The sequence below is a fragment of the Rhincodon typus genome, chromosome 25, assembly GCF_021869965.1.
Source record: "Rhincodon typus isolate 14 chromosome 25, sRhiTyp1.1, whole genome shotgun sequence".
Lineage (NCBI taxonomy): Eukaryota > Metazoa > Chordata > Chondrichthyes > Orectolobiformes > Rhincodontidae > Rhincodon > Rhincodon typus.
In genome coordinates this window covers 38,413,750-38,432,352 of record NC_063356.1, presented here as the reverse complement: position 1 = coordinate 38,432,352, position 18,603 = coordinate 38,413,750, and the positions used below count along the sequence as shown (strand labels likewise).

Genomic DNA, 18,603 nt, shown 5'->3' with positions numbered 1-18,603 from the left:
CTGAAACGTCAGCTTTACTGTTCCTCTGATGCTGCCTGGCCTGCTGTGTTCCTCCAGCTCCACACAATGTAATTATCTATGATGGGCTCTTGTTCTATTTCTTTCATTGATCACATTGAGTCAATGATCAGCCCTGAAGGTTGTAGCATTGACAAAAATTGCAGGCTGAAGATTTGGCTTTTTTTTCATTAGTGGGTGTAATGAATCCCCACCCCCTCATGGAGACTGTTGCTTGGTGGCTACTGTGTCTCTACACCGCGCTATCGTGATGGTCAAATCCTGGCATAAAGTATGATTTAGTTTTAAAGTTGTTATGATTGTTCATATTAAATTTGCTACCATCATTTTACAAAATTTCACTTTGTGCTGGAAGCCAGTGCCTTCAAAAAAACAAGTTACAGAAGCTGATGCACAGACGAGAGTCATTCTGTACAATTAAATATAATAGCCTGCAGTTTCTTCCTCCTGGAATTTAACACAGAAGTTACATTGGAAAGCATTTTTGTTGGAAATTAAACACCGCAGAGGCAGGCAAATGTGCCATTCTAATAAACGATCCATATTTTTATTTTGCAGGGAGTTCTACACTGAGAAAGAAGTCGAGGTAAGTTCAGCATCCTTTTGTTTTCTGTCAATGTTCAACAGTGAACGATAAAACAACAGCACTTAATCCTGCATGCTAATCATCTCCACATGTACCTACTAACTGGTATCAGTGGTAAGTGACCACGGGTGCATGGGAATTCCTTTCCACACTCCTCACTCCAGCCTAACAGGTGCTCAGGCCAATTGCTCCTGCTGTGGCAGTGGAGTAAAGGCACCTTATATCTGGTCAGCATGGACGAGTCAGACCAAAGAGTCTGCTTCTGTGCTGTGCAAGTCTATGACTCTTATGACTCCATGATCTCTGCCGTCAATTGGGATATTTAACTGTGATTTCCAATTCTTGTCTGTCCCACAGAAGAGACATTCTCTCAGCAGTCACCCTGTCGAGACCTCTCAGGATCTTGCATGTTTCAATGATTTTAGAAGGATATGGGCCAACTCAGCCAAATGGGACTAGTTTAGTTTGGGAAACTTGGTCGGCACAGACGAGTTGGACTGAAAGGTCTGTTTCTGTGCTGTATGGCCCTACAACTCTGTGACCTCTGGAGATCGTTTCTCATTCTTCCAAACTCTGGTGGATACCCTGCCCAATGCTCCTCTACCTTCTCAAAACACATTCATTATGGCCACCTGTATCTACCTTATCGTCTAGCTCTTTTCCCATTCTCCCAACCATTTCTATTTATGATTTTCTGAGATTATGTTGTTTTTGAGCTTAACGTAGGATACAAATGCAAGTTGTTGATGTTGCGATGACTAAGGTTAAAAATAGTCATTTATGCAGTAAAATGGTAAATAAATTGGGGAGGAAATCACGGCCAACCTTTGACATGAATTACCAACCAATAAGGAATGTGAAATCGAGGCCCCACCTATCCTCTACGGTTGAGCTTTAGGATCCCATGGTACTGTTCACAAAAGAGTAGGAAAGCTTTCACAGCCAGTATTAACCCCTCAGCTACAGATAGCTAACAATAATGGTCATTATCATATTGCTTGCTGGGATCTTGCCATGCTCAAATTGCTTGTCATGTTTTCCATATTACAATGGCAATTGTTCTTCAGAAAAGGATTTCACTGACTGCAAAGGGAGAGCCTGAAGTTGTGAAAGAGACTGTTTAAAGACAGGATCTTTCTTTCCATAGTCCATTGACTCAGTGCTGTTTCACTGTGCTGAAACTCTCTGGACTTGGAGCCTCTCCCACGGCACATGAAGGAATTGTGCTCGATGCTGGGAGTACTGCCCATGTGACCAGCCCTGTGACAGTAGGAATTTGAAGCCGAATGCAGGCTGAGTGGCCACTTAGTTCAGATTCCTTTTTCTGACACTGCAGACTTCTCTCTCTTTATCTCCCCCCGACCCAGACTGCATTCGTCCACCTGTCTCTCGCTTTCAAATCTGACATGTTCACGTTGAAGCAAAGGCTTGACGTGGAAGAACGAGCCCGGGATGTGGCTGAGGAAAACATCCAGAAGGAGCTGGAAGGATGCAGAATAATACTGCAGGTAATTGAGACATGGAGAGTTGACAGCAATATTGTCGATGCTGGAGATTGGACCCTCATTCAGGAGGGATGCAAAATAACATTGCAGATGGAGGAGAAATATAGGCAGGACCTGAAATTGCTGTATACTTCATGTCTCTTATTTATACAGAGGTCACTCTAGTTGTTAAGTGTGCATGAACTTTGTAGAGTTTATAAAGTAAACATCTGCAACATCCTCCCAGCTCAATTTCTAGGAGCTTCCATGATGTCTCCTTACTTATCCCTGAGACATAAACAGTAAGCAGAGATCAGTTAACAGCTAGAACAATCAAATACAGAGCAATTGAACCATTGAACAGGACAAAGGTTATGAAGTAGTTATTTTTATTAATTCGTGGGATGTGGGAGTTATTAGGTAGGCTAGCATTAATACCAGAAGGGTCCAGACCCGAAATCAGCTTTCCTGCTTCTCTGATGCTGCTTGGCCTGCTGTGTTCATCCAGCTCTACACCTTGTTATCTCTAATACCTATTCCTTGTTGCCTTGGAAGCGAATGCTTTGCCAGGCTATTTCAGTTAAGAGTCAACAAAATTGCTATGGTTCTGAAGTCATATGTAGGCCAGAGAAAGTAAGAATGGCAGATTTCCATCCCCAAATGATGTTAGTAAACCAGACAGGTTTTTATGACAATCATCAATGATTGTCTCCATTGGGCTAGCTTTTAATTCAAATTTTTAAGAATTGAATTCAAATTTCACCATCTGCCCTGGTGGGGTTTGAACTCATGTCCCCAGTACATTAGCCTGCATTGTGGAGGACTCATCCAGTGACAGAGGGGAATGGAGCCAGGTGCTGGAGTGTTTGCTGTGATGTTCCGAACTTAATGGTCATGGCTGATTCTACACAGAAACTGAAAGCAGCTTGTTCGGACAGGCAGAGACAGGAGACTCTAAAACAGTTCGAGTACAACCTTCAGGTTCTGGAAGCTTCCATCACACAAGTGACCAACAGCTCTGAGATACTGGGTGCAGTACACCAGGTAGGTGTGCGTAGATCAGTCATTACACCAGAGGGTGCCCTGTTTCACTGAGGTTTCTGCAGGAGTTATAACTCATCATCAATCTGTGTGTTTAATTTTTGTGCAATATTCAAGTATTAAGATATAGGAACAAAGGCAGGAGCACAGGAATTAGGAGTAGGATAGGTAATCCAACCCTTTGAGCCTGCTCCACCATTTAACATAGTCATGGCTGATCTTATCTTGGTCTCAACTCCACTCTCCTGCCCACTCCCATTGGCCCTTTATCCTGCTTTTCATCAGAAATGTATCTATTTCTTTCTTGAATCTGTTGATTTGATTCTCCCTCCACTGCACTCTGGGGCAGTGAGTTCCACAGATTCGCAACTCTCTGAGAGAAGTAGTTTCTCCTCATCTCAGTTGTGAACCTACCTCCTCTCACTCTATATCTATGGGCCATGGTTTGAGACTGTCCCACAAAGGGGGAACATCTTTTCAATGTCCACCTTGTCAATTCCCTTTGGCATTTTATATACTTCAATCAGATCCCCCCTCCATTCTTCTGAACTCCAGTGAGTACAAGCTCAAGCTGTTCAACTGCTCCTTGAACTCAGCCCTTTCATCCCTGGAATCAACCTGATGAAGCTCCTCTGAATTGTCTCCAGTGCCACCACATCCTTTCTCAAATAAGGAGATCAAAACTGGACACAATATTCCAAGTGTGGTCTCAACAATGTCTTAGGTATATATTGTAATATGATAATATATATCATAATCTGCAGCTGCTTGGAGCCACATTATTAAAACAATCAATATTGTCCTCCACCCCCGCAACTTTAATTCATTCACGGTGATGAATGCGTTGCTGGCCAGGTCGCATTTATTACCCATCCCTAATTGTCCAGAGGGCAGTTAAGAGTCAATCGCATTTCTCTGGGTCTGGAGTCACATGTAGGCCAGACCAGGTAAGGATGGCAGTTTCCTTTCCTAATGGACATTAATGAACCAGATGGGTTTTTTTCCTGACAATCAGCAATGGAGTTGTAGTATTCATCACACACTTAATTCCAGATATTTTTATTGAATTCAAATTCCACCATCTGCCGTGGCAGGATTCAAACTGCGTCCCCAGAACATTATCTGGGTTTCTGGATTTACAGTCCAGCGATAATACCACTAGGCCATTGCCTCCCCATTGGCAGTAGGCTCCTATTAATGGACATGTACCATTGCCAGTCTCAGGAATCTTGTTAACAGCTTGGTCAAACTTCAGTTCCTGTCTTTGCAGCATTCATCTCCATCAGTTTATATGCCAGACTATCATTTGCATCCTGTACTATTGTCAATGCTAGTACCAGGCTCCCATTTGTAGACCTGTCAATTTTAGACCACTTACTTACAGACCATCTACTGCGTGACATTGTGTTTTTTTTTAAATTGTTGCACAGCCCCTCTGCAGGATTCCGACCTTTAGTTGCTGCTTCAGAAATAAATGCCCTGGCTGATTAACAGTAGATCATGAGAACAGAAATCTCCACCAAAGTGTGCATGACATCCCAAAGGCTTTGGGTTGGAGACAGCTCAATGCAACTGAGGTGGGGAGTTAAGATGGACCAAAGCCCAATACTGAACTCTCTGGAGGTAGGGGGTTGGGAACATTGTCTCTGAGGTTGACCATGGTTTCTCTATTTCATGACAATTCGATATCCCTTCCTGATATGAATGTTTAGTGCTTTAGAACATATTGTTTCAGCATGTGCTATAATAATTAGAATTAGTGTAATAATTAGAATTTGGAAGAAGAATAATGGTACACATCTTGAAAAATACTACACTTTCCCTAGGGAAGCTGCCTTCATATAGAGATAACAAGGTATAGAGCTGGAAGAAGGGTCCAGACCCGAAATGTCAGCTTTCCTGCTCCTCTGATGCTGCTTGGCCTGCTGTGTTCATCCAGCTCTACACCTTGTTATCTCAAATCCTCCAGCACCGGCAGTTCCTACTATCTCTGCCTTCATATAGAGCCTGGATCAAAGATGTGGCCACAACATTACAGCCTTGAGCCTCCAACATATACTCACTCTGTCACATTCCCGATTGGAAGCTTAGGGGGATTATGTGTGTGATGTGCCTTTGCAGGAAGCCCGGGTAAGTGGGGGTGTGCAGGTGATGATGGAACATGTGGCCAATCTGAAAAGCATACACGCCAAAGAACATGCAGAACTGCAGGAAATGAAGAAAATCATTCAGCAGAACTCCAGGAGCCGACAGTTTGGAGACATGAGAGGTAAGGACTGTCTCTCTCATCCAGCACCATCCAATAGAAACGACTGTAATTTGGAACTTCTAACTTCATTTCTGTATTTTTCTACTCTTCACCTAAGATTTTGTGTCTAGGTACCTTGTATCTAAGCTGGTGCCGTGTACTCCTGTGTCCCTGTACTTGAGTACATGTGACAATAAAATCTAGATCTAGTTCTAGTTCTAGTTCTAGTTCTAGTTCTAGTTCTAGTTCTAGTTCTATTTCTAGTTCTAGTTCTAGTTCAAATTCTAATGTCGTCTTTTAAACCAGAGGACGCATTCATTGTGAGTCAGCAGTTAGCACTGCTGCCTCACAGTGCTGGGGACCTGGGTTCGATTCCAGCCTCGGGTGACTGTCTGTATGGAGTTTGCTCGTTCTCCCTGTGTCTGTGTGGGTTTCCTCCAGGTGCTCTTGTTTGCTCCCACAGTCCAAAGATGTGCAGGTTAGGTGGATTGGCTGTATTAAATTGCCCGTAGTGTCCAGGGATGTGCAGGCTAGGTGGATTAGCCTTGGGAAATGCAGGGATAGGATGGGTCTGGGTGGGATGCTCTTCAGAGGGTCTGTGTGGACTCAGTGGGCTGAATGACCTGCTTCCACATTATAGGGATAACAAGGTGTAGAGCTGGATGAATGCAGCAGGCCAAGCAGCATCAGAGGAGCAGGAAAGCTGAAGTTTCAGGCCTAGACCCTTCTTCTGCAGTTCCTACTATCTCTCCACACTGTAGGGATTCTATTCTATGTTTCAAAGTTTGAAGGAGGAATGTACATAGACCGTGTAACCTATTGAGCTGAATTCTCCGTTGTGACCCTCTCTCTTCTGATATCGGATAGGAATGGTGTTGTGTAACAATAGGATATTGGCCAGTGCAGCCTTGAGGCCCTTCCCCCATGAGTGATACCTTCCACACCCTCCACGTGCAAATAGCAATGGCATGAGACGAGACAGATCGAACCACCTAATTTTCATCACGCTGTACCTTGATCATGGCCAGGATCACCATGGGGAAGATAATGGCATGATGTAAGAAGGCGGGATTAATGTTCCCATAGTCCCCTTGATGGAGGGACAGCACCTCATTGCGTTTGCTTCTCTCACCTTCCTGCCTTATTCTGCAGTCCTCAGTTCCTGGATGTGTAGACTCTCAGGGAAGATTCTGCCAATTTAATTGTCTAGTCTTATCTCTAGCAATGGTCCTGTGCAGAGTCATTGAGATTCTAGAGGCTCATACTATCCAGCCTGGCAGCAATAATTCCACAGGAAATAACCATGGCTACCTGATGAAATCTAACTGGGTTATGTTTGCTGCAATATCGGGTTGGTGGACAGTGGACTGGCCAGGAGGACAGTGTGATACAAACTGTACAAGAAAGTGGAGGGTCTGAGTAAATAAACCATAAGGGGGCCCTGGGACCAATACTTAAATGGAATGGGTAATAAAGACTGGGATGGGGATGGAAGGTCAAATTAGTTTCCTTTTAGTCAAAGTTGTTCTCAATGGTAGGTGATGCTATCTTGGTCACATATTTGGACTTTTTTCTCTTACAATTGTCTGCTCACATGAGTAATGAAGTTAATAACTCGATGGCATGATTGACCAAGCAAAAACCACAGACCTGGAGGCTGATGTGGACAGGTACCTTTCCTAATAACAGATCAACAATTACCCATTACTCTGAAAGTCTCACCTGATGCCAGTCCATGTTTAAGATGCAGTTGGCTTCTGGAAGATGGGCTGCTCATCCAATATCATGACAGCAAACCTATGATATTCTATCAGCTCAAATCCTGGTAGTACCTTCTCAGATGGCATTCCTGGCACCTTGTGGTCTTTGCCACCTCTATCACTGTGTGTTACTAGGTAAGGGTTGTTTTGAGATAATTCATGGCATCAGTTCTGATTGTGTTTGTTTTATTTTGGGCCTATCTCATGATAAGTAGTAGGAATACACCAGTATAGAGTAACTACAGAGGAGGCTCTGACTTTAGTGACTAACATGAAGACTTGTTGAATGATAGCAATAAGTTCAGATACAATTGGACAAGCATAATTACTGGGACATTAGGGAGCTGGTACAAATACATCTGCTCCCTTTGAAAGTGAGAGCGGAATATTTTGTCTTCACCCACAGACTGTATGTAACATCAGTAGAAATAATGGAGTCAATATAACATGAACATTAACCCCTTCAAAACTATTAACTTAGGTAAAGCACTCCTGCATAGCAGCAACATTTTGGATCAAGCTTATTCTTCAGTAACACAGAGAAATTGAAAACATCAAGGCTTTTAAACATTGCAATATACTCTCTTACAGATGATGCCAACTTTCAGACTAAGCATCAAATGATGAGAGCTATGCATCAGGTAAATCAACACAGTGGCCTCATTAACATATAGATAACTCAAATATGGTACATTTTTGGGGAAATAATCACATTTCTCATAATGATATCAATGGTTAATGATAAATTTGATCTTCCTTTGTTCCTCCTAGTTCATATAAGACTGTTTTGGGTTGGTATACTGTTGCGTGATTCTAATAAACTTTTCATCCAATGAGTTGATGACTTCACTGAAATGACATTTAGAGGATTTTCCCAAGTTATTACATTGCAAAGTGTGTCGCAGCTTATGCAGTACCATTATGTCATCCACCTCTATCGGGTTTCCTGTTTACGTCACCTGGTTGACACCTACATTGGAGTTTCTTCATTTTTAATTCTTTCGATGGGATGTGGCAATCAGTCAGCGTTTGTTCGCCATCCCTACATTCCTTTGAGAAAGGGGCGAGCCACCTTCTTTAATTGCTGATGTCCATTTGTTACAGGTATACACATGGTGCTGTTAGAAAGGGAGGTCCAAGAATTAGAAACAGGAAGAGTGAAGGAACAGTGAGATAGTTCCACGTCAGGGTGGTGCATGGTTTGGTGGCGTTATGGCATTAATATTCCCTGGTGTTCACTTCGCTTTTCGTTTTGGGTGATAAAAGGAGTCTGTCAAAGGAGTCTTGGTGAGTTGCTGTATTGCATCTTGCAAATGGTACACATTGCAATTACTGGGGACCAGAAAGTGAATGTTGATCAGTTGGCAGCTTTGTTCTGGGTAAAATATAACTTCTTGACTGTTGTTGGAGCTGTTTTCATCTAGGCATTCCACTACAATATTGGCTTACGCCTGCTAGGTTTTTGAAATCAGGAGGTGAGTTACTTGCTGCGGAATCCACAGCCTCTGAGCTGTTCTTGTAGCCACAGAATTTATATAGCTGGTCCAGTAAAGTTTCTTGTGAGTAGTGAACACAGGATGTTGATTAAGAGTGATGCTGTAATGATAACGCCTGGAGCTGGTTAGATTCTCTCTACGTAGAATCCTGACAATATGGAAGTAGGCCATTCAACCCATACTGACCCCCTGAAGGGCGTCCCAACCAAATCCCCTCCCCCATCTCTGTAACCCTGCATTTCTGATGGCTAATTCACCTATCTTGCACATCTTTGGACTGTGGGAGAAAACCAGAGCAAACCCATGCAAACGCGGGGAGAATGTACAAACTCCACACAGACACACACCCGAGAGTGGAATCAAACCCAGTTCCCCGATGCTGTGAGGCAGCAGTGCTAACCACTGAGCTTCCATGCCATCCTTTCATTGTACACAGTTATTGCGTGGCACTTGTGTGGTTTGAATGTTACTTGCTATTTACCAGCCCAAGCCTGAAGGCTACGCTGACACCTTTGAACATTAGATCTGTATATAATCCAGAGTGTCGAGATCAAATTTCATCTCCCTGCTCTTACCGTCCACAAAACTCTGCACCTCCACATTCTGCCTGGCCATTTCCTGCAAGATGCTAAAAGAAGCTAAAAGCCCTCAGCTGCTAAGGAGAAACAAATCTCTGGAAAATACATTTATGCAAGAATGTTTATAAATATTTAAATAAAAAGTAAATTATGTCAGTCTTTACAATGCTATCATTGAGCATAGTTTTGTATTCAATGTAAATTGCAACATGCCACAGAACAGTCTGTAATTTCTGTACAAAACTGTTCTCTCTCAGTGTAGGACTAGCCAGGACAATGTGTGATGGTGATGCTGCAGGATATCCAACTCTGAGCTTGCAGAATGGCAGCAATTTAACCCTACATCTCTGGTCAGTGCTCAGTGGTGGAAGAAACTCATTTCCAACATTCTCCCTCTCTCTCAACGCCTTAGGGTATCCGTTTGCATCAGGGATCTCAACGTAGTTAAAGCTGGCAGGTTGTGTGGGTCGCACAGACTGGTGGGAGTAAAATGTCAGTTCTGTGGTGCCCACTTTGATTCACTGCTTCCTGAACGTTAACCTGAACCTCACTGAACCATCTCCAATGATATCAGCAAAAGAATGTAATCAAAAACTGGTTTCCAAAAATGCAATATCTGAGTTTGTTGCAAATTAGTTCTTGATATCTGGGCATCAATGCAATGATAACATTTCCTGCCATGCCTAGTTTCCCTTGAGAAGGAGGTGGTGAGCTATCTTTTTGACTCATTACAGTCTATATTGTACAGATATAGTCCCACTGTGCTGTTGTACAGGGACGTACAGGATTTTGATACATCCACGGTATTGTTATGTCTCATGGTCAGTCCGTCCGCCTGCCTTTGTTCAGGACAACATCACTGTATCATAGCATGTAGTAATATGAGGGTATAAAGGTCTCACACTCCATCTTCCCTCAGGTGACTTGAAGCATGACACACTACTGGAACCTCTGTTGTAATGTAATGAAGTCCATTATCAATGTGTACCATCAAGGACCTACTCTAAATCAGTAAAGGTCCCTTGGGGTTGGTTCAGGTCTATATTCCTTAACTTTCTATTCCAGCTGGGGGGAAGTCAGATATATTTCAGGCAGGCTTTGTGGATCTTGATATGATTCTGTGGGTGGGAATTTCTACATTGTAGTGTATTAACAAGTCAAGGCAGGTAAAAGCTGTCCCTTACAATGCTTAGAATTATGCAGAATGGTAATAGTGAATTGTTCCCTGTGTTACAGTAGATGGTTCCATTCTGAAATAGCACTTAAACTAAACCCTGATCTGTTCTTATTTACTAGAGTACAGCTCGCAGGAGGGTGAGCATCGCTGTCATTCCAAAACAGCTCGTGGTAAGTGTACAATCTAATTTTTCACATTTTTGTAATGTAGCTGCTTTAGATTATTTTAATTACTTAGCTTTTGAGGTTGAGCATTACAGTGTGCAGATACATTGGTCTTTCATGTCTGGGGCTTATCTCACAGGCCACAATGCTGAGGTGAATGTTGTCTCTCTCTGCTGGTGGTCAGTTCTCCCATGGAATGGGTTGGCAATGGTTCAACCTGATCCCACATGAATGGCTGATGAGAGAAACGGAAAATGCCGCACTGCTCAGGAAGCAGTCAAGGGGCTTCTGGAGATTGGGACTAAGGCGATGGATAGGTAGCTGTTGTACCTCGGGAAACAATAGCATTTCAAGAAATGGGGTTGAGATAACTCAAAATAGTGAACAGCTTGGTATTTTGGAGATTGTTTTCCAAGCTTTATGTCTACGTTGAGTGGATAGATGTGGACCTTGGGAGTGGAGAGTCATATTAGAATTAGAATTAGAAATAAGTTTATTGTCATGTGTATTCAAGTACAGTGATACAGGAAAAGTTTACAAAGTTGCTATTCCTGGTGCCATCTTAGGTTACAAAGGTACCCAGGTACAAAATATTAGGTACAAAGTAAATAAATAAAGAAATAAGTGACAAGTTAAACATTACAGTCCTTCTTAGTATGAAATAGAAAAATCAAAGAATTACAGTCCTTCTGTAGCCATGGCACTACAGACACTCTATGCTGGGGTTCACCATGAGGGCTCAATCTCTCACGTGCGCTGGGCTTGATCATCCCCCCCACCCCGTGTGAATCGGTCTCCCCACGCACGCATTCCTCCACGACGCTGTCTGGCCGCCGACTGCCATCTGGGCTCACCAGCTGCCTCGCCGCAGCTCACCAGAATCCCGATCCAGTACAACACCGAGCCCTCAGGCCATTTCCATGCATCCCGGTCTCGGAAAAGCCAACTTTGCACCAACCACATTGCCAAAGACTCATTCTTGGCCCACAGCCGCTACCATCACTGCTGCCTCCACAATCAAGCTCTGTCCAGAAAGTAAGGTGAAAGAAAACAAACCAAAAAACTGAGGGAAAAAAAACAAAAAAATAGAAGAAAGAAAAGCAGTTGGAGTGGACAAGCCCTGGCTCAGGAATCCTACTCTGCCATCATCCTGAATCATATAAAGTGGAAATCCATTTCCCATTTAAAGTGAATAGATCTCGTGCTACCTTATCTTCTTTGTTAAGATAGGCGTTAACAACAATCCATCTAGGTCCAGAAAGCACAATCAGGAATCAGAAATCAAAATCAGAATTTAAACACAAACAGATAATAGGAAAAAAACACAAACAGAATTGTGGTCCTCAGGCCATGTGCCAGGGGATCGAGGCTACAGGCTCCAATTGTAGACTCCCCTGATGTAGGGAAATAGGACAAAGAATTAAGGTTTGCCCTGTAGGCAGCCACTTGGATACCACTCGTAACGCCTGTGCTGGAGATAACAAGGATCATGACTGACATTTTAATTCCAGAGGATTGAACTCAATGCTTGTTGGGTCACACAAACTGCCATCACCTCTGCCCCACCCCCGCTACAATGAGCAGTCTAGCACAATTGTTGCCAGTGGTTGCAAGAAGACGTAACCCTATTGGTGTAAAGTGATCATATGGGGGTCAGTGAATTAATGGTTATAGAGTTGGGGATGGCAAGCACCTGAGAAAGTGAGAAGCCTTCTCTTGTTCATGGTCACTGACAAGTGGTAAAGTTCCTAACTCTGGCATGGAGTGGTAACATCATACAACACAGACGGAGGCTGGTAATAGAACTTTGAAGGATCTATCCATTTCATAGAATTATAAAATAATGCAACATGGAAGAAGACCATTTGGCCCATTGTGTCTGTTCCAAAAAGAGTTATCTAATTTAAAGCAGCTCTTTCCCCGTAACCCTCTCGTTACTTTCCATCAAGAATTTACCCATTTCTCTGTAGGATGTGACTATTGAATCTGCTTCTACCTCCATTTCATGGGCACCTTTCATATCACAAATCATTATATAAATTTGTCTCCTTGTGTTATCTCAAGCTCTTATACCAATCGCCTTAAATCTGTGTCTTCTGGTTGCTGACCTTTCTGCTACTGGAATTATTCTATCCTCATTTAATCCACCAAAATCACAATTTTAAATGCCGCTATCAAATCGCATCTTCTCTCATAATCCAGCATTTCAAATTTTCCACATAACTATCCCTGATCCCTTGCAGCATTCAATTAAATCTCCTTTGAACTCTATCTATGACATTGACAGCTAGTATATCAGGAACCTAATGTATGCTGGTTGACTGATCTGTTAGATATGATGTCTGGAAACTCAAGGGAAGCACAATGTTTTGGTCCAGAAAGCCAGTTAATGAAGGAAAGTGCAGGGCTAGATGAACACAGCAGGCCAAGCAGCATCATAGGAGCAGAAAGGCTGACGTTTCGGGCCTAGACACTCCATCAGAAAAAGGATGAAGGGTCTAGGTCTGAAACTTCAGCCTTTCTGCTCCTATGATGCTGCTTGGCCTGCTGTGTTCATCCGGCCCTGCACTCTGTTGTCTCGGATTCTCCAGCATCTGCAGTTCCTACTATCTCTAGTGAAGGAAAGTATTGGAGACATACGTTTTGAGATGTTTCGAGAATACACTTCCTACCTCAGTTTCAGCCAGTGTCTATTTATATCCAATCAAGCAAAATGGCCCCTAATTGATGATCGATATACAATTAATAACCAACACCTCTTTTGGTCCCATTGTGGGTACAACCACATCTGGGAAATAGATTCATCTCTGTCTCTCATAGGTTATAGAATTATTTTTATCCTATCACATTACTTGGGCGTCATTAAGAGTGATGAGTTAACGCTTAACTTAAGAGTGGAACACCTTGCTTTGGATCTGGAGTCACATGTAGGCCAGACCAGGTAACAATGGCAGATTTCCTTCATTAATGGACATTAGTGAATCAGATGGGCTTTTAATGACGATCAGCAATGGTTACGTAGTTGCCATTAGATAAGCTTTGGTCAGCTCAGTGTAAATACTGCCATATATTTGTCATGAGATAAGAGTTCTACTCTCTCAAGCAGCAATTTATATGCATGTTATGTCTAGGTCTTGGAATTGAATATGGAAGTGATTGTCATGATTATTCTATGTCTTATTAGAATCTCTCAAAACCTGTAATAATGCACAATGCTTTCAGCACTGAGTACAGAGAGCCATCTGGCTGGAGTACAAGTTTCAGTTTACACTGGGAGAAAGTTTTCCATGGAGGGATATCGATTTCGTGGTGTTTGGCACATTGCATCCCGTATGTCAGTTGTATAGTCTGAATGTCAGTCAGCAACTGAGCATTTTGCCATTGTCTGCATCTGTCTGAGAATCTGTTTGAAATGGAGATATCAGCAATGGATAAATCTCCCAACGGCTGCTCTTCTCAATTTGACACCTTCTTCATTTATCTTCGTCATTCCCTTACTTTGCTTATCTCGTTTACTCAGTTTTATGATGTCCTATGTTTTCTGCAAGATTCAAACGCAAGAAAGCCTGGACTGTGGACCCATCGCACTGGATGGACATCTGTTGTTTCTCTGCTTCAAAAGGCTTAGCTGGCCTATAGTTCAAGGACAAATCACTAATATAAATTGTTGGTACTCTGAGAACACTGTATGTGATGTGCTGGGAAGGCTCTGAAGTCAGAACTGCAGCTCTTAAAGGGCTCCCGACTGCCATGAAAACTGTAATTTTTTTGGGAGGGTCTTGCAATATAATTCAGAGGAGAGTACTCAAACTTAGTGACCAGAGATAAAAAGAGAAAATGCTAGAGAAATTCAGCAGGTCTGGCAGCATCTGTGGAGAGAGAAACAGAGTTAACATTTTGAGTCGGATATGACTGTCCTACAGAGCTGAAGGGGGTTGGAAATTGATGTTTTAAGCTGAGATCAGAGGGCGAGGAAGAGTAAGTGGAACAAATGGTGAGGGTGTCCAGAGCAAAAGAGAAAGGTGGTGTTAAATGGTGGTGAAGGAGCATAAGAAATAGAGGTAAATGTTACCTTTGAAAATAAATTCATTCTGCTGAGAGGAAAGTTAACAAGATACAAACAAGACATGGCTGCAGGGATGGGGGGAAGGGGGTGTCAGGGGGTTGGGGGGCTGGGTAGGGGGAGATGGAAGACATGTTGGAAGCACCTCATTGGTAGGTGGCATCATCAGAATAGATGGAATAGAGACAGGGAAACTGGGAGAATGGAATGGAGTTCCTGCAGGAAGCAGGGGGTGAGGTGTTCTAGTTGAGATAATGGTGTGGTTGTAGTATTATGAGGGGACAGAGGAATGTCTATGGGTATTGTTTATATGGACTTCCAGAAGGCATTTGAGAAAGTCCCATGTAAGGGGAGTAAATGCCTGCTGAGTTAAAGGCAAATTACTGACAATGGCTGGGAAATTGGTTGAGTGGCAGGTGACAGAAAGTAGGGAGAATGAGTAGGTACTGAAATTGGCAGGATGTGACCAGTAGCCCCACAAGGATCTGCGTTATGGCCTCAATTATTCGCATTATTTATTAATGACTTGGATAAATGGCATAGAAAGTCAGCTATCCAAATTTCCTGATGACACAAAATTAGGCAGCATTCAGACACTGTCAGTGATAGCACAGAACAACAGAGGGATATTGGTATTCTAGGTGAATGCGCAAAACCCAATGTAAGCAACTGTGAGGCTATCCATTTTGGACTGGAAAAGTTTAGAACAGGGTACTTTCTGGATGGTCTGAAGTTAAATACAGTGGATGTCCAAAGAAACATGAGGACTTCATAGAATCCCCACAGTGTGGAAACAGGCCCTTCAGCCCAACAAGTCCACACTGACCCTTGGAGCATCCCACACAGACCCATATAACCCACCTAATCTACACCCTGAACACTATGGGCAGTTTAGCATGGCCAATCCACCTAACCTGCACGGCTTTGGACTGTGGTAGGAAACCAACACAGACACGGGGAGAATTTGCAAACTCCACACAGACAGTCGCCCAAGGCTGGAATTGAACCTGGGTCCCTGGTGCTGTGCGGTAGCAGCGCTAACCACCGAGCCACCATGCCACCCTAGGTGCATAGAGCTTTAAAATGACATGAACAGCTGCTAGAAATAATCAAGCAAGCTAATGCTATGCTGCCCTTTATATCTAGAGGACTGAGTACAATGATGCAGGTGTTATGCTGCAGTTATACAAAACCCTGGTTACATCCCACTTGGAGTATTGTGAGCAGATCTGAGCACCGCACCATAGGAAGGATAGATTGGCCTTGGAGGGAGCACAATGTTCAACTTCAGGGGTTAAATTATGAGAAATAATCATGTAAGTTAGGTCTGTTTTCTCTAGAATTTAGAAGATTAAGAGGTGATTTGATCAAAGTCTTCAGACATTAACGGAAAACGCCAGGGAAGATAAAGATAAACAATTTCCACTGGTTGGTGATTCTAAAACTGGGGGACATAGTTTGAGAATTAGGGCCAGACTGTTCAGGAGAGATATTAAGAAGCAATCTTACACACAAAGGGTGGTCAACATTTGGAACTTGCTTACACAAATGGCAGTGGGTGCTGAATCAATTGTTAATTTCAAATCCGAGAAAGATAAATCTTTGTTAAGCAAAGGTATTTAGGGATATGGGGCATTGGAAGGTATATGGAGTTAGGCCACAGATCAACCATGATCTCATTGAATGGCGAACAAGCTCGAGGGGCTGAATGGCCAACTCCTGTTTCTATGTTCCTTGTGAGCCAAGAAGATTATGGGCTCAAATGCCATGAGGGCAGCTGGTGAAATTTAAGATCTCCTTCCTCAGCAACCAGAGGCTAGTTCAAATTGCAGGTGATTCTTAAGTCTTTTCATCCAGGCCATTTAAGAAAGGGAGAAGATGTACACACAGGTCGTAACCCCACCTGCTTTTGCATCTCAATGTAAAAAATCAGAATTAATAGCGATCTAAGACAGCTATAAATATTTCACTGCTGTTTTTGCTGCTCAATGTAATGAATTATGTGCATTCATTTTCTAATATTAATTACAGTAAGTTGATTATTAATTGATACAGCAACAAAAATGTAGATGTTTCCACAACATAAACACTATAACTACAAGAGAGCATGTTTATTTGAAACTTTTCTCATTTATGTTATAAAGTCATTAAAATAATCTTTGCAGAAACTGATATTACCTACTTACATCCATATCAATCAAACTAAATCAACTATAACATAAATCTCATCAAAAAAATCACTTTGATGTCATTCATGCTTATGGTGATTGGGAGTGGCACAGTGGCTCAGTGGTTAGCGCTCACAGTGCTCAGGACCCTGGTTCAATTCCACCCTTGGGGAACTGTCTATGTAGAGTTTGTACGTTCTCCCTGTGTCTGCTTGGGTTTCCTCCTGTGGTTTCCTCCCACAATCCAAAGATGTGCAGGTTAAGTGGATTGACAATGCTAAATTATCCATTGTGTTGGGGAAATGCGGGATTACAGGGATAGTGTGGGTCTGGGTGGGATACTGTCTGGAAGGTTTGTGTGGAGTCAATGGACCAGATGGCCTGCTTCCACACTGTAGGGATTCTATGATTTAATCTGCACACATGGGAGGCTTTCTAGTTGTGTGATGAGGATTCTGGCCTATATCAAACATCCTCAGTCGTGACATTGCACACCAGTGATTTGCACTTTGGGTACTTGCAGATCAACAGTAATCTGTAGAGTACATTTTGAGAACCTCTGTTCTAATTAGAGTGCGCGGGGGACAGTTAGCTCAGTGGCTGGATTGCAATGCACCATCAGCGTAGGTTCAATTCCTGTATCGACTGAGGTCATCATGGAAGTCTCCCCAGTTTCACCCCTTATCTGAGGCATGGTGACCCACAGATTAAAGCCATTGACCTTCGTGTCTCTTTAATGAGAGGGCAGCCCTTTTTTCCTCTGGAACTGCAGTGACTTTACTTTGCAATGGTAGATGATATTTGAACATCATGTTTGTAAATGCCAGTCCACATGGTCCTCCCCATTCTGATAGCAGATAACAAATAAGTTTTTAAACCTATTTAAGTTCTGCCAACTAAAATAAGGAAGTACGCAATTATATTAAAATAGGCTGTCTTGTTAAGTTTTTTTGTTACTCCTTGCAGTAGACTTTGATGTGTTTGCTGACTCAGCAATAATGTTCATGATTCTGAGTCAGCAGTTGTAGCTTCACTACTTGGGCACATCAGCTAAAAGTGACACATCAGCACAGTACTCCTGGGGGCATAAAAGATAATAAAATACTATTCTGCAGAAAGGCAAGGGAGATTCCCCCAATGTCCTGCTGAATATTTTTCTCTCAACCAACATCCCAATATTAGATTGTCTGATGATTTATCTCATTGTTACTTGGCGGAGCACAAATTCATTACCCATAATACACCATTGACTATATTACAAAGATTAGTTTCATTGGCTGCCATGTGCTCTGGGACATCCTTAATTCATGAGAAATACTGCAAAATGCAAAGCTTAATTCCCACATTGCTTTTCCTTTGACTTTTCCTTCCTTCTGTTCCAATAGACCTTTCATATTCCAGACTCCAAAGCAGCTGACAGTGAAGAGTGCAGGATGGATTACAGCTGTACAAAGATCACCAAGCACAATGTTCCACTACAAAACAGGTAAAAGCACAACTTGAACCTAAGTCAATGATTGTTAGGTTGCCAGATATTTTGTCATCTTATTGGCCAAATGGCAGTTGGCAGTTATTGGTCAAACATTGATTGTCCCTTGAGAACATGTTGGTGAAACTGACTTTTTGAGACATTGGTGTGTGTGTGTGAGTGCACGTTTGTGTCTGTGTCTGTGTGTGTGTGTGTGCGTGCGCACGTGTGTGTGTGTGTGAGTGCACGTTTGTGTGTGTGTGAGTGTGAGTGTGTGTGAGTGTGTGCCTGAGTGTGTATGTGTTGTGTGTGTGTGTGTGTGTGAGTGCACATTTGTGTGTGTGTGTGTGTG

The 18,603-nt window shown here is 42.7% G+C and overlaps 1 protein-coding gene across 3 annotated transcripts in view; it reads left to right on the top strand.

Moving 5' to 3' along the window:
* LOC109923429 (inositol 1,4,5-triphosphate receptor associated 1-like) overlaps positions 1-18,603 on the top strand; it is a 79,746-nt gene that overhangs the window by 39,735 nt on the left and 21,408 nt on the right. For 2 of the 3 annotated variants that reach the window (XM_048611970.1, XM_048611969.1), the window contains exons 7-13: positions 577-604; positions 1,972-2,112; positions 3,001-3,132; positions 5,251-5,398; positions 7,729-7,778; positions 10,508-10,558; positions 18,169-18,269. In XM_048611970.1, coding sequence (XP_048467927.1) covers positions 577-604; positions 1,972-2,112; positions 3,001-3,132; positions 5,251-5,398; positions 7,729-7,778; positions 10,508-10,558; positions 18,169-18,269 — 651 coding nt within the window. The remainder of the gene's footprint in view (positions 1-576; positions 605-1,971; positions 2,113-3,000; positions 3,133-5,250; positions 5,399-7,728; positions 7,779-10,507; positions 10,559-18,168; positions 18,270-18,603) is intronic. The other variant, XM_048611971.1, reaches the window with a different exon arrangement.